This window comes from Medicago sativa, chromosome 8 (genome assembly GCF_051527215.1).
Source record: "Medicago sativa cultivar Bolivia chromosome 8, Bolivia_mono, whole genome shotgun sequence".
Taxonomy (NCBI): Eukaryota; Viridiplantae; Streptophyta; class Magnoliopsida; order Fabales; family Fabaceae; genus Medicago; species Medicago sativa.
In genome coordinates this window covers 62,431,795-62,448,254 of record NC_140756.1, presented here as the reverse complement: position 1 = coordinate 62,448,254, position 16,460 = coordinate 62,431,795, and the positions used below count along the sequence as shown (strand labels likewise).

The 16,460-nt window shown below is 32.8% G+C and overlaps 1 protein-coding gene across 1 annotated transcript; it reads right to left on the bottom strand.

The window, feature by feature from the left end:
- Positions 1-9,960: 9,960 nt before the first annotated feature.
- On the bottom strand, positions 9,961-14,490 carry LOC146900303 (protein neprosin-like). The gene is made up of 7 exons (XM_085734525.1): positions 14,176-14,490; positions 13,452-13,538; positions 13,153-13,344; positions 12,753-12,920; positions 10,802-10,855; positions 10,570-10,716; positions 9,961-10,367 (listed from the first exon to the last, which is right to left on the bottom strand). Exons 1-7 carry the CDS (start codon positions 14,488-14,490, stop codon positions 9,987-9,989), a joined length of 1,344 nt encoding a protein of 447 aa, XP_085590651.1. The 3' UTR covers positions 9,961-9,986.
- Between the last annotated feature and the right edge of the window lie 1,970 nt (positions 14,491-16,460).

Below are 16,460 nucleotides of genomic sequence, written 5' to 3'. Positions count from 1 at the left end.
GGAAAAGGAACTAAAACCAAACTAAACATACTAAATTAACCAATTAAACAAATAAATTCTAAGTTAGCAAATTCCCTCATTCTTAAACTGTTGCTCATCCTTTGGATTAAAAAGGTTATGAAGAAGTAGACATCATGAATAGGGAACTCAACCTTCAATTTAAGTGCACTCATTAGGCAAATTCTAAAACCAAGGGATAGCAACTTCGGTTCCAAATCAGAGGCTTAAACTCCCCTAAAAAAATAATTCTCACCAATTGGGCTCATCTTTCAAATTCAGTGTTTCAGGGTAATAAGCATGCACTCAAAATTTCATCAAAGAAAATGTCCTACCACAAGTTAAACTATTAACCAAATTTTTACTACATCTATATGTATTGAAACTTAAGGATGAGATTTGGTGTAAGTCTTGTGACTTACACCCGTATATATATATATATATATATATATATATATATATATATATATATAGGGCATATCAAGTGAGAATGGGTAAGTTATATGAGAATGATAGGAATAATTATCAACCTTTGGATTAAAATGAATGGTTAGGATTAAAAGGCTCCAATTTAATGTGAAAACACCCAAAAACCCATGTGTTGTGACCTTTCTTCTTCTCTCACCCGTGATATCTTCTTGGTTCTTCTCCCTTTCTTCTTCGTTTCTAATATTCCTTTCTAATTCTTCACCCTTTACTTCTTTTATTTATTTCCCTTCTCATCTTTATCATAAAACTCTCTCAAATTTGGACGCTTTGTTATTAGCCACTTCAATTGATTCAGAAATTGTTCCTTTTTCTCTTAAAGACTGTGTTTAAATCGTAAAACAGAAGAAAAATTGTGTCAATTAATTATGGTAATAAAGTGTGCAGCCATTGATTCAAGTTCTAGCCTTCAAAATAGAAAACACAGATGTTATATGGGTCGAGTGAAACTGGTAAGGAGAAAGGGTATTAGACGATAGAGAGATTGAAGAGGGAGAGGCACGGTAGTATTAAATTGGAGCCTTTTAATCTCAACCATTCATTTTAATCCAAAGGCTGATAATTATTCCTATCATTCTCATATAACTTATTCATTCTCACTTGATATGCCCCCTATATATATATATATATATATATATATATATATATATATATATATATATATATATATATATATATATATAGCGGGAATTCTCATGAGAGCTTAGTAGTGTGTGTGTGCGCGCGCGTGTGTATTATAATAAAGCAAGAAATAAACTGATCCGCAATGACTTTAATTGAAACTTCTCAAGCCCAAGTACAAATTAATTACAAGCCTTGGGAACGTTTGTAATCACTTGGTTCAATCGTGGCTTATCAGCTCTATTTCTAATTCTATTGCTCAAACAATTGTGTTTCATGATACTGTTTTTGAGGTTTGACAAGATCTTCAAGAATGCTTCTCAAAAGTTGACAAAATTCATATTGCAACCCACGCCCCTCCATCAACAATTTAAATCAAGGTACCAAATGTGTTCTAGATTATTTCACTGAGATAAAGGCGATATTGGAAGAATTATCATCACATAGACCTATTCTTAATTGTGTTTGTGTTCATCCTTGCTGTTGCGAGGCTACTCATTTTGTTAAGATTTACAGAACTGAAGATCAAATCATGCAAGTCTGACTGGCTTGAATGAGCAATTTTGTGTTGTAAAAACTCAAGTTTTACTTCTTGATCCTATCATTCCCTCAATAAGGTTTACTCCCTTGTAATTCAAGAAGAAAGAAATAACTCTTCTATTTCTCCCGCGAGTCTTTCAGTTGAATGCTTCTGAAGCTAGAAGACCTCAGGGTTGTGGTAAAGGCTCATTTCAAGCTAATTCTCAAAACCTAACAGGTTCTACACTTTTTGTTCCCGCAATGGCCATACAATTGATTTTTGTTACCAAAAATATGGCCACCCCAGTTTCAATAAACAACAGTCACGTGTAAATGCTGTTTCTCATGAAGATTCCGATGCAATTATTTCATGTAGTAATAGCTTGAGCAATTCTACAAGTTCTTACACTAGTTTATCTCAAGAACAATATGCTCAACTTTTATCCTTCCTACAACAAGTCAACTTGGTTCCATTAACATTTCCACCATCAAGGCTACCATAAATCACATCACTACAACTCCTTTGATTTCCTGTTGGAACATTAGTGTGATGTTGGAAAATAAATTGGAAGATTAAACACCAAGTAATCATACTTTGATCTAATGTTGTGTGAATTGAAAAAATAGAGTGTGAGGGTCCCACATAAAATAGAACACACACATTAGTAGTGTTTAAATTGCGGTATTTAATTTTAAATACTTAATAATAATAAAAATAATAGTAATTATTATTTTTATTCAAGAATATCACTTCCCATAAATTTAGCTTATGGTGGTTGTGATAAGAATAAGAATTTAATTGAATTTCTTATATTTCCTTCATTCAAATCTAATAGTTTGTTTCCTCCACTTTTGTGGATTTGTTTCTTTTGATCCTATCCACAAGTGTTGTTGAACTGATTAATGGATAAACTTCATTTTAACTTTATCCATTAAGAGTAACTGTTGTCGCAATTTGTGCTAAAACAGTTACAGAATCTCTATATAAATAGAGGACTCCACTCAGTTCAAAAAACACACCAAATCGCACAGTTGATGCTTCCTGTGCGGTTTCTCTCTTCTCCCTCCGACTTGTGTTAACGAGTTTCTTCTGCTTCTACTCCTTTCTATCCCTTCGGAATTAAGAGTGTTCTTAAGACCATAGTCCCTTTTTCGGTTTAATGTCCCTTCGGAATTAAGAGTGGTCTTAAGTTCATAGTCCCTTCAATAATCTAAGTCCCTTCGGAATAAAGAGTACTATTAAGAGCATAGTCCCTTTCGTAATAATAATGTCCCGTCGGAATTATGAATGATCTTAACAGTATATAAATTATTTAAATATTTTTCTATTTGAGGAGAAATGGTAGTATCACCATATTTGAGTGGTCGTAGTACCATATTGAAAGTTTGGAGAACTTAAAGGTTAGAATGGTGGAAACACCATATTTGAGTGGTCTTATCACCATATAGAATGGTAATAATACCATATTAAAGTGGTTTCAGTATTAAAGAGTGGTCTTAGTACCATATTCGAAGGTGTAAATCTCGAACGATTTTCTACAGTGCAGTAGTTAATCGAACAGTTGTAGTTGGGCTTGTTTTATCTTGGAGGCGGCGTGGTTGATAGTCTACCTTGCACAATTTTGGGTAGTGCCACGAAATGTCTTAAAAAGAGCGACCTGATCGTGACTCAACCTAGTAACAACTTCGGTAGATAATAGAATTTGGAAATCCAAATACAACAGTTTGGAAATCCAAAAACAACAATTTTAAGACGTTTCGATCTATTATGTTTACCGAAGAAGTTACTTATTAAGGTTAAATTGTCTCTAAATATATTAAGGGTAAATCAAGCTATAGAAATACATCTTTTGATTGAACACGACGAAGTGATTGTTGTAAAACAACAACACTATGAAATTCGCGTATCTTATTTTTTGTAAAGTTTGGAGTAAATTGTGAGTATCTATATTTGTCCCTGGATACATCAATGTTGCTACTTCTTATGTTAAGGGAATGATAAATGGGCAATATTATTTAAATAAGCTTACGGTTTTAATTTTGGTGATCTTGGTTCATATGTATTGTTTTAAGATTCATCATCACACTTGAAGTGTGAATTGAAACTTTGGACAAATTGCAGCCACTTACGGTAAGAAGAAAATTATGCTTAAAATGATATTGAGAATTCAAGGCTCCAAAATAAGTGCAGCAACATTGTTAGTATATTGGGTACCACCGATGAACCATAGACCCATCGAGTCACAAAAACTCCAAACCTATAATTGTGAAATAAAGGAAAATAAATGGAATTGTGAAATTCTACTTTATGTTTAAGAAAGAATCTAAATTTCAGATTTCTATTGAATAAGACTGAGTTGACTCAGACTTAAAGAGAGACTTGTGTACCATTCACTCTTGTCAGGAAAAGACTTCGATTTGATGTTCAAAATTAAAATTCTCCTTCTATTTTAGTCGTGTGATTTTAATATTTGACATATCAAAATTGATCACGAACAAGTGTTTAATTTTAAACTTGAGTAACTTGGACTTAATTCCAACGTTATATGATTAGACAATTTTATTTATTGCAGTCAAGATATATGAACCAAAAGTTCATATAAATCAGAATTTAGAGAATATGAATCTCTAAACATAATAAATTATGATATGTGTGAATTTGATGACACATAAAATGATAAAATGATGTTTTTATCATGTGTATTGATGACTGTGAATTTTGAAAAATAAAATTGATATGCTTGAATGCTCAATTTTTATAACAAATATTGAAATTTATAGAGTACCCAAGTCTAAGAACAAAAATTCTAATTAAGAAATTTTTGAAGAAAAGACAATCCAACTTGTCTTATTTTTTGGGATTGTCTGAACTATATTTGGATTCTGGACCCCGAGAGTTGAACTCACTAGTAGAGCCTATGAATGTGTATTCATCAGGTATGCGATAAAATAACGAAACATATATGTTTTATGACCTAAATGTTAAAGTGATCATAGAATTTAAAAGATGTCGATTTCTATGTAAATGTTTACCACTTTAACTAAAGAATAGTGGGGGCACTAGTGGGGGCTCTAATGGGAGCACGACATTAGTGGGGGCAAAATAAATTGCCTTCTAAAAATTAAGAAATAGTTATGGAAACATCATACGAGATGTTAGAGAACCTCAAGGAGGTAAGAAAGTTAAAATTGCTAAAGAGTATGAACTTGGTTTATACATTGGAAGAAGATTCATTAAGCCTGAAAGAAGTTATATCCTCATTGGATGCTGAATTATGGCAAAAAGCTATAAACGATGAAATGAATTTTCTAGAGTCTAACAAAACATGACATTTGGTTGACTTGTCTCATAGTTGCAAAACTAATCGGTTATATTTGGATTTTTGAAAAAAGGAACTAAAACCTGATGGTACGGTTGATGAATACAAGGCTCTCCTTGTAGTCAAAGGTTTTAGACAAAGAGAAAAATATAGACCTCTTCGACATTCATTTACCAGTCACGAAATCATATCCATAAGAGTACTAGTCCCTTTAGCTGCCGTTCATAACTAGATAGTACTCCAAATGGATGTGAAAGTTGCCTTTTTAATGGTGAATTAGAAGAAGAAATCTATATGAAACAACCTGAACGTTTTGCGATTCATGGACAAGAAAACAAAGTCTGTAAGTTAGATAATTCTTTGTGAGGTCTAAAATAAACTCTTAAAGAATGACATGGAAAATTTGGCATTCTAATGCTATCGAATGAGTATAAAGTGAATGAAAGTGACAAATAATATTTGCACGATCATATGTCTCTATAAAGACGACTTGCTCATATTTGATTTAAAGATTCATGTTATGAATTATATGAAATCATTGTTTATCAATAACATTGATAAGAAAGACCTAGACAAAGTTGAAGTAATTCTTGGTTTCACGATTACTAGATCAGAAAAGAGAACTTTTTTGATAAATCTCACAAAGTTGAGAAGATCTTAAGGAAATGTAATTATTTGACCGTAAACTTGCAATCATATATTATGATCCAAGTATTAGAACACTTGAGATGGAGTTAGAAAAACAGAATATGTGAGCATCATTGACAGTACTTAGGTATGTCACTGAATGTATTAGACCCGACATTGTCGATGTCGTAAAACTCTTGTGCAAGTTTACTAGTAGACGAATGAGAAGCATTACCATGCTATTGAAAGAGTCATGAGGTGCCTTAAGAAGACTATGACTCGAAGATTAAATTATGAGGAGTAACCTATGTACTTGAATGGTACAAGATATAAAATAGAACATCTTCAGATGTGTATTTAGCGACCAATGGCTACACATTGAGCATCACTGGAGGAATTATTTGTTGAAACAAATGATATTGACTCAGTCCACTATGGAATGTATCTAGGATGAGAACACTAGAGAAAACTAGTGAAGAAGCAAGTTGATAAGATGCTTGCTAGCTAAGAACCCTTAGTGGGTAAAACCGTTTCCAGAAGTGTTAATTTATTGTGATAGTCTGCAGCTATTACAAAATTGAGAATCGTTACCACAATGGTGAGAGACGATAATTAAGGCACGAACACGTAAAGGGTTAGAGAGCTAGCTACTCTCAAAAGGAACGATTAAAGTAGATCATGTACGTACTGATAAAGAAATAGTCAATCCTTTGACGAAAGGAATTACTAAAAAGAAAGTCCTAAACACATCCAATAGGATGGGACTAATGCTCAAAGGTCACAAGAGATGGTAACCCAACCTACATGACTGGAAATCCCAAGAAATAGGTTCAATGGGTAATAACAAGTCACAGGTGATAGAACATGCTATGTTAAAAGTAAGAAAGCATGATTCCTGCAGCGATAGAAGGATGAGATAATAGAAACTATTAATGAGATCTATACTCTATTTGGAGTGGAGTACATAGATACAAAAGTACTCTTGATAGACTCACCTATACGAATGTGGAACTAAGGGCCGGTTCCTATGGGATTCGGGGCAAAATACCTAGAGCGTTTGTTAAAACCGGGATACACGTGCAAGGCCATAAACGCACGGGCTTTTAGAATACACCTTATGAAAAGATTTGGGTGTGGGTTCTATGTCTGAGATAGAGTTCAATGCTGTAAGCAACTCTTGTTAATCAGAATTTTACTCTCTATGCAAAGGTTCAAGTTGTAGGCGACACCTTTGCTTAATAGCAACCTTATAGAAAAGTTTTGACGTTATTATTGAAACCATTTTTTAAATTCAAGTGGGGGATTGTTGGAACATTAGTGTGATGTTGGAAAATAAATTGGAAGATTAAACACCAAGTAATCATACTTTGATCTAATGTTGTGTGAATTGAAAAAATAGAGTGTGGGGGTCCCACATAAAATAGAACACACACATTAATAGTGTTTAAATTGCGGTATTTAATTTTAAATACTTAATAATAATAAAAATAATAGTAATTATTATTTTTATTCAAGAATATCACTTCCCATAAATTTAGCTTATGGTGGTTGTGATAAGAATAAGAATTTAATTGAATTTCTTATATTTCCTTCATTCAAATCTAATAGTTTGTTTCCTCCACTTTTGTGGATTTGTTTCTTTTGATCCTATCCACAAGTGTTGTTGAACTGATTAATGGATAAACTTCATTTTAACTTTATCCATTAAGAGTAACTGTTGTCGCAATTTGTGCTAAAACAGTTACAGAATCTCTATATAAATAGAGGACTCCACTCAGTTCAAAAAACACACCAAATCGCACAGTTGATGCTTCCTGTGCGGTTTCTCTCTTCTCCCTCTGACTTGTGTTAACGAGTTTCTTCTGCTTCTACTCCTTTCTATCCCTTCGGAATTAAGAGTGTTCTTAAGACCATAGTCCCTTTTTCGGTTTAATGTCCCTTCGGAATTAAGAGTGGTCTTAAGTTCATAGTCCCTTCAATAATCTAAGTCCCTTCGGAATAAAGAGTACTATTAAGATCATAGTCCCTTTCGTAATAATAATGTCCCGTCGGAATTATGAATGATCTTAACAGTATATAAATTATTTAAATATTTTTCTATTTGAGGAGAAATGGTGGTATCACCATATTTGAGTGGTCGTAGTACCATATTGAAAGTTTGGAGAACTTAAAGGTTAGAATGGTGGAAACACCATATTTGAGTGGTCTTAGCACCATATAGAATGGTAATAATACCATATTAATGTGGTTTCAGTATTAAAGAGTGGTCTTAATACCATATTCGAAGGTGTAAATCTCGAACGATTTTCTACAGTGCAGTAGTTAATCGAACAGTTGTAGCTGGGCTTGTTTTATCCTGGAGGCGGCGTGGTTGATAGTCTACCTTGCACAATTTTGGGTAGTGCCACGAAACGTCTTAAAGAGAGCGACCTGGTCGTGACTCAACCTAGTAACAATTTCGGTAGATAATAGAATTTGGAAATCCAAATACAACAGTTTGGAAATCCAAAAACAACATTTCCTCTAGCATTTCTTCTATTGAGTACGCTACTGCAAGTACCTACCTTTCTTCCTTCATCCTCACATCAAAATCCCACTCGTTGCCTCATTGTTTAGGAGCCAATGATTACATATGTTCCAATATTTCCGCTTTAGCTCTTTTTAATTACAAAATTAAACCAGATCGTGTTACTTTACCAAATGGTACTTTTATCATTGTTCATTATGCTGGTAATGTGTCCTCAAACCACAATTATACCTTAGCAATGTTCTATATTCTCCTGTTTTTCACCTAAACCTAATTTTTGTTGCTAAATTGTGTCAATCCTTATCTGGCATTTTACAATTCTCACTTGATAACTGAATCATACATGACAGAACCTCATTGAAGATGATTGGTTTGGCTAAGTAAGTGGATGGCTTATACAAATAAATTGCTCCCTCTACCATTTCTAATATGGTTTATCATAGTTTCATGAATAAATCTTGTAATTTTTCTTTTCAGTCCTTATAATCTAATTCTAGTACTTTTATCCCTTCTCCTGCTTTATGGCAGTTTAGGCTTGGTCATCTATCTCGTCAAAGAATGGCTAAGATGTCTCTCTTGTATCCATCTATTAGAACCGAACTGATATTAAAGATATTTGTGACATTTGTCATTTTGCTAAACACAAGCATTTACCTTTTACATATAGTCATTCTCATGCATCTGTCAATTTTAAACGTATTTACTTTGATATTTGGGGCACTATTTATCCTTCTTATGTGCATGGTCGTAAGTATTTTCTCAATATCTTGGATGATCATAGTATATTTCTTTTGATTATCTTACTAAAAACCAAAGTTGAGGTTTCAAACCATGTTAAAAATTTCATAAACATGATTTAGACACAATTTCACATAACTCCCATGTATATTAGTACCGACAATGGCCAATATATGCTCAATGAATTTTATTCTTCTCATAGCATTATACATCAAAAATCGTGCGTGGAAAATCCACAGCAAAATGTAAGGTGGAAAAGAAACATCAAAATATTCTCAATGTAAGAAGAGCTTTACTGTTTTATTCAAAATTACCCCCTACTTTTTGGTCTTATGCTATCTTTCATGTTGTGTTTCTAATCAACTGTGTTTCTTTTTGGCTGACCATATTCCATTTTCCTACTGTTGCATGTTGCAATTGTTGACTGACTCATCATCTACCGATGGGTATTGTGTATGACCTACATATACCGTCTAGTTATTATAATTTTAAATAATAAGAAATAAAATCCTTTCAAAAAAATAAATTCATTTATAATTAATTTAAAGATCGATTTTACGGTTTCATGTTGAATTTTCTATTATAATTTATAGCGCAGAAATTATCTACAGTAAGAAATAACGATGGTAGAAAGGAATTGCCACGGTCTAGAATTCTAGTTCAATTCAACTGATAAATGTCGAAATTGTAAGACCGGACGTCGTGATCCGGGTTCGAACCCGGGACCTCGCAGTTGTGCATGAGTTTAATTTCAGTAACTTACCACTTCATTTAAGATAAAAATGAAAGGTCCCTGTGAGCTTAGCTTAGTTGATAAGGACAATGCATAATATATGCAAAGTCTAGGGTTCGAATCCCGGCCACCACCAAAAAAAAAAAGATAAAAAAGAAAGAAAAGGAATTGTCGCGAAAGACGGAAAAAGCGGTACCAATAAAGATTGTATATTTCATTTTCTATTCTCTTTAAACGTTTACAAAAGAGTCCAAGTGATAATGGTACCATCAATGGATGACCTGTGAATGAAAAAAATGAATAAATAAAAACTGTCATTTTTTTTGTTACAAATAAGAAATCAAGAAATGCCAAAATGAAATGTTAAAAAAAAAATTTTCACCTTTATAATTCTTATTCTATAGTATTGAATATTGCCCTAGGGACAATTCTCACTTCTGCCAGGTCCACCAAAGTAAAAGTGATCCCCCCAATCTTGATTATGTCCTCCTCTTATGCCATAACAATTTGGTTTCTCTACGTAATGGAAGTATTTGTTTTCTGGCAATGGAATAGGCTGGTTATTGGAATCTACAACTCCAATATTCTTAAAATATGCAGCTTTTCTAAAACCTTCATCAGGTAAGTGTCCACTACCCATTTGGGTAGAAGTAGCCTGTGGAAACTTTGAATTTATTATTTCTCCACCCCAATGAACCTCTTCAGCAGGATCCTTCAAGTGTGTGAATATGGAAGATGGCCAGTACCCAAGATAATTTCCAGTTCCAAATTCAAGCCACCAATTTCCAGTCCCTGGATGCTTTAAAACAAATAAAATAAAAAACAAAAAATATCAGTCCATGAAAGAAAATGAATTATATTAACACTGTTAAAGCAGTGCTCTCAGCACAAAGCGTATCGAAAAGAGTTGCATGAAAGAAAATAAAAAATATGATAAATGATGTGGTGAGAAAACAAAAGGAGAAAAATAATTTGAAAGAGGTAAGGTATAAAAGAGTTACCCTCCAGATTGAAATGGGAATAGTTAATTGATTTCCATCATATGTTGAAGTTGGAGTAAGTGTACCTCCAATTACAACATTTTTGTTAGTTTGAACAAAGCCTGGACATATTACATTGCGGCACCCAGTATTTTGATATGCATCTGCCTGCAATCAGTAATATTATCATTTCTTAATGTTTCTTATACATACTAGTAGTATACTTTCCATCAAATACAATCAATATACATACCGTCCAATAAATAAAAAATCTAGTGCGGTTGTCCCCGTAGACCTGTGGGTAAATCTGCATAGAAATTAGTTGAGCTTAGCTTGATTGGCCAATAATTAGTTGAACTTAGTTGACACAACTGCAGAGTGTAAGGTTTTTTTCCCCCCTTTTTTTTGGTGGTGGCCGGGGTTTGAACCCCGAACCTTACATATTTTATGCATTGTCCTTACCAATTGAGTTATGCTCACGAGGACTTTTTCCCCTTTAACTATAATCATAAATTACGACATCAATAAAAATGTCGACTTTAATCATAATTATCAAAAAAGTCATATATATTTAGAGGTTGAACAAATGTTACATTGTACAAATGTTACATGGTTTAATATTATTTTATTCTGTACATATTTTCTAAATTAATTTGATTATTGGATTGTAACTTTTTTCATATAGATCATCAATGTAAAATTTTATACATATATAAAATCATTTAATATGTCCCGTGAACATAGCTCAGTTGATAGGACAATGCACTATTATATGCAGGGGTCGGGGTTCGAACCCCGGACACCCCACTTATTAATTCTAGCCACTGGGCTACCTGACAAAATAAAAAAATCTCAAGAAAGGTCAAATGTTTACGTATCAGGGTACTGTTCTCACGACGATACTGTACACATACCCCAAGGAGAATGAGAGCCACAAATGCATTAAGTCCTAATGAGCGACACGAGGCCAAAGCCCAAATGCTACCAATCAAGAATATAGTTGTCGACCAAGACATTACTACCGACCATTAGGGGGCATTTAATCCCACTTACCATATATGATAGCTATTTGTATATCATCCAAGCATTACCGGCTAAGGGCGACATATTTGTTCGAACCCACACTCAACTTGGATTTAGACCTAGCAAGGATTGGATGGCCCGGATGCCACTAAAAACCCTAGAGGACGGAACACTACATAAGGAGGTTGTAGCCTCCAGGGCAACAAATCAAATGGCTCATGCAACCATACTTAATACGTGGACCCGACTCTAACACCACTGATATAGCCAAAACAACATTGTTTTGGGGTAGATGTTCGTGAGCAACAACATCATTTAAGAAGGTTGACTAATAAGAAACCGGACTTTGTCTTGTAATGAATGACTATGGGAAGAAGCTACACCAAAATGTGATTTCTTAGGTTGGGAGAGATAAAATTACGAGGGTTTTCTTATTGGTCTAGGATACCGTTGTATGGTCCATCTAGATAGCCTACAATGATTTTGTGTTTAATGGTAAGACTTTTGATGTGGAGGATTTGGTTCATAAGATTCAGTTCTCTTTGTGATATTGGTTTTCTAAGGAGGTATCCTGGCTCACCATGTTCTCATTATGAGTGGATGGGGGAACAACTTCTCTGCTGGAGTCGATAACCTCTTTGTGTAGGGATCTTGTTTGGGTACCTTTGACCATGATTTTTAGTGTTTTTTTTGATCTCATGTGTCTCATCTCTCTACGGTGTAGACTTGGTCTGCTCTTCGTTTGGTTTTGGTCTCCAGGAGAGAGAGAAGGTTTTTTGGTTTGTTCTTTTGTTGTTGTGGTTGTTTTGAGTTATATGTTGGTGTTGCGGGTGTTTTTTTGTTTTTGTTGGGGGTTGGTCCTTCCTTGCTCTGTCTTTACGAGATGGTGGTTTTTTGCTTCTTTTCGGTGGTGGTGTTGTCGTCGTCATTTTAGCTTTTCTGGTGGTGTTGCATGCATGTGGTTTTTCTTCCTTATTTGATGGGTTTCAGTCACCTTTGGTGTTTCTAAAAACATGCATATTCGCTATTATTTCAGTAAAAAAATTAAGGGTAAAAAAATTACCCTTAGAGTTTAGAGTTTAGCATGTCACATTAAGACTCAAGAGCGAAGGGGCTCTGAAAAACTAAGGGTATTAACCTTAGAAAACTGCACATAACAAATATTGAGCATATTCACATACCTGCCAGCCAGCTTCAATGGCGTTGACGTCTTTCTTTTCATATGTACCTGAGGTGATCCACATTTGAGCCAAGCTGAATTCATTTGGACTTTCCACTTGGGGGGTCCACACGTTTATCGTAGCCTTTCCTCCATGGAACCCTCCCCCTTCCACTAACGCAACTGCATGCTGCACAACAATATGAAGAATCACTTTTGATACTTCATTGTCAACAATAGTTTAGAGAACAAAGTTTCATAAGTACAACTTATAAATATTCGATGATGAAAAACTATAAAGATATTTGATATGCTAGGATGCGCGTCTGAGTCATCAATTCTCAATAAATAAAACCAAAAAAAAAAAGGAAAATAAAAATAAAGAAATTGAGAGCAAAAATTGAGATTCTGCAATTGCATACTGTGTGTTTATATGTATTAGTGAACTTTCTTCCAAATCCACTAATAGAGTCAGCTCTTAATAGGTCTTGTTCTGTAATTCTTCTAACGGGAATTGTTCCATCAGGACAAGATTCACCGGATAAACTCCACAATTGAAAGTTGTCACTAAAATTACTCCTTTGGTTATATCCTGTTGGTTTTTTTGGAGGATCCTGTTTATAAAAATATGTACCAAGAAATTCCAATTATAAAGTTGAAACTTCACAAATTATTTCTTAATTCTCCGCAGTTAAATTAAAAATAATAATTATAATAATACCAATGGTTTTTGTCCTTTTAATAGAGGATGATCAAAAGCCAATTGTTTATGAGTCAAAATGCAATCTATAATATCACCATCAGGACTCTGTAAATATGAACACAAACACAAATTACATTGGAATATATAGTAGCATAAAAGTTAGGCTCCAAGACAAAAGAGTGCGTTTAGATGACTTCCCTTCATGTATATATATTTTTTGTTTGAATAGACTAATTGATTATTTAAAGTTGGGTCACTTACAAAAGTTTCAAAAAATTGAGGTTACAAAAGTGAGATCTCAAATTATGGTAAACATGAACATTTGCAATATTGAAAAAGATTTAGTTTTTTAAGTATTATGGAAAAGAGCATAGAAAAGTGAGCATTTTACCTGGGTTGGTTCAGATCTAACATAAAAATACAATTTTTTTACTCAACCCAAACCAAATAAGTTTGATTGGGTTGAATTACATGTTTGACCAAAATCGACCCAACCCAACCTACGAACACCTCCATTTTTTTGGTATTTTTATATTAAAGTTGTAAGAAATACCTCATGATTTGAACAAACAAAAAAACCATAAATATCCCATCATTTTGAAAATATTCAAAATTTCGTTATGCAAACGACAAGATAATTTATAATAAAGCATTCAAATTGTCCTCTAAACTTCCAACCCTAAAGATGTTTTTCCTTAAAAAAAACCCTAACAATGTTTTAAAATTTATTTTCACAACATACTTGAATTGTCTTAACAGCAGGTTTATTGATTTGCTGAAGACGTGCAGCTATCATCTTCTTCAACTTGTGCAATTCTTCCTCGGATCGAAAAGTTTGATTTACTAATTGGTGGTTGCTTGTTTTTAATGAATTAATAGGACAAACAGAAGTAACAAGGAGAAGAAAATGTAGGATGATGGAGATAATTGGGGAGCTAAAGCCCATATTTGGTTTTGTGAATATTTTTTCACATTTTCGTTGTCTTCTTACATTAACTAAACAAACTTTTGTGTTACAAGATTTTTGTTTTGTGCATGTAAACAAATATAAACCCATATCCATCCTAGCACCAGGGAAACTTTTGTTTGTGTATGTGTTTGTCTCTCTATATATGTTTAATATACTACAATTCTAGAAATATTTTTTATTATATTTTTTAAATAATCAAAACATTTCTTGGTCAAAGACATTTATAATTTTTTTTTAAGGAAATATTCTTGTTATGTATTTTATAATATTTCAAAAGGTAATTAATTAAATAATTTGTTAAACTATTTTTTTCTTAATTCTTACATTAAATTTATTCAAAAAAATTAATTTAATACTTACTATTCATTTAGCAAAAAAGTCGTCACAATTTTTTATGTTAAATATAAGCAAATTAAATATACGTTTGACTCTATTTGATGATGTTTATCTTAACATATGTAGTATTTTCGTAAGACTCCTTTTATATTCATGAAATAAATTTTTATGCGAAGAGCACTTTGAGAATGTACTGATATTTATCTAGGCAAAATACTTCTCTTGATCATTTAAGTTTTACAAAAATACTGGGTTAATCCTTCAAGTTTTTAAAGTTTTAAATATGTTTCAATTTTTTTTAAGTTTTAAATAGGTTCTTTAAGTTCTTTTAAGTTTTAAATAGCACTTTTAAGTTGTTAATTTAATGCACATATTAGAAGTTTTTAAGTTTCAAATAGAACCTTAAAAGGGTAATAAGGACTTATTTGAAACTTAAAAAATTTAAACGACTAACCCAATATTTTTTGTCAAACTTAAAGGACCAAATTAAAATAAAGAAGATTAATTGTATAATTCTTTTAATAATTGTGAAATTAGTTATTTTTGCTCATAATCAAAACTGAAGGGAGTATATCATATGCGAGCGTAGATATCTATCTAAACTAAAGGGAGTATATCATATGGGTAGAATCTATACCTTTAATTTGTAAAAAAAAAAAAAAAAAAAAAAAAAAAACTACGCCATTAATACTTTTAGGGATTAATTAAGTTTTTTGTCTCCAAAAATATAGAAAACTTGAATTTTAGCCTATGAAAAGGAAAACGGAATGTTTTCGTCCTCGAAAAAGTTTTCGTTTCATTTTTAGTACTTACCGACCTCTGGTTTATATTCATATTTCTTTTCTTAACAAATCAAAATGAGATATCATATATACCACAGTGATTCAATTTGCACAAGGTGTACTAAAGGAGAACCAAGATTACAAAGTCTCGGTGTCTCAAATGGAAAAGCACCGAACCAAATAGAAAAATGGAGAAGCGGATGTTTCCACCAGTCATGACAACTATAACAGAAGGATGCCTGCTTGGATTTCAACCATAAGAACGAATTTAGTTACTTTTTCGATAAGAATAAAAGAAGTAGAAACCGTATGTTGGAATACACGATTGTTCCCCGACAACGACGTCAAAAACTTGATAGAAATTTAGCAAGTGTACTAAAAACTATCGAAGTAATATAATAAAGTTCGTTTCCACGAGGATCGTGGTAATCTCAAGTAAACAATATTTTTTGGAAATAGGATGTAAAAAGTTTATTTTTCGAGGCAGTAGGTTTTTTGTGCATAAAAGTAAATAACAGAAAATTAGAGTTGTTTAGAAAAGATAGAGAGAGATGAGACTAGGTCTTTCGAATCCTCTGAGTTCCCCTAATTGGTACACTGCACCTATGTCTTATAAATATTTCTCTGGTCTTCAGGTCTCAAAATTGCACTTTTCTCTATCAAAATCGTAGCCCATGTTTCCAACACTAACTTTTGCTTATATTCATATTAATGTCAAGATTACTTTCCTTTTATGTTCAAGATGTTTCCAAGTTATTTCAATCTATTATGTTCAACCTATATATATTCATATTATGTTTAGGAAGTGTCAAAAGACGAAATGAATTTTTTTGGAAGGTTCAATGAAGACATGAAATCTTATAGGTTTTTATGGACAACTTTTAGAGTCATTTTAGAGTAAAAGTAGATAGTTTATATTTAATTCAGTTGAGTTCTGTA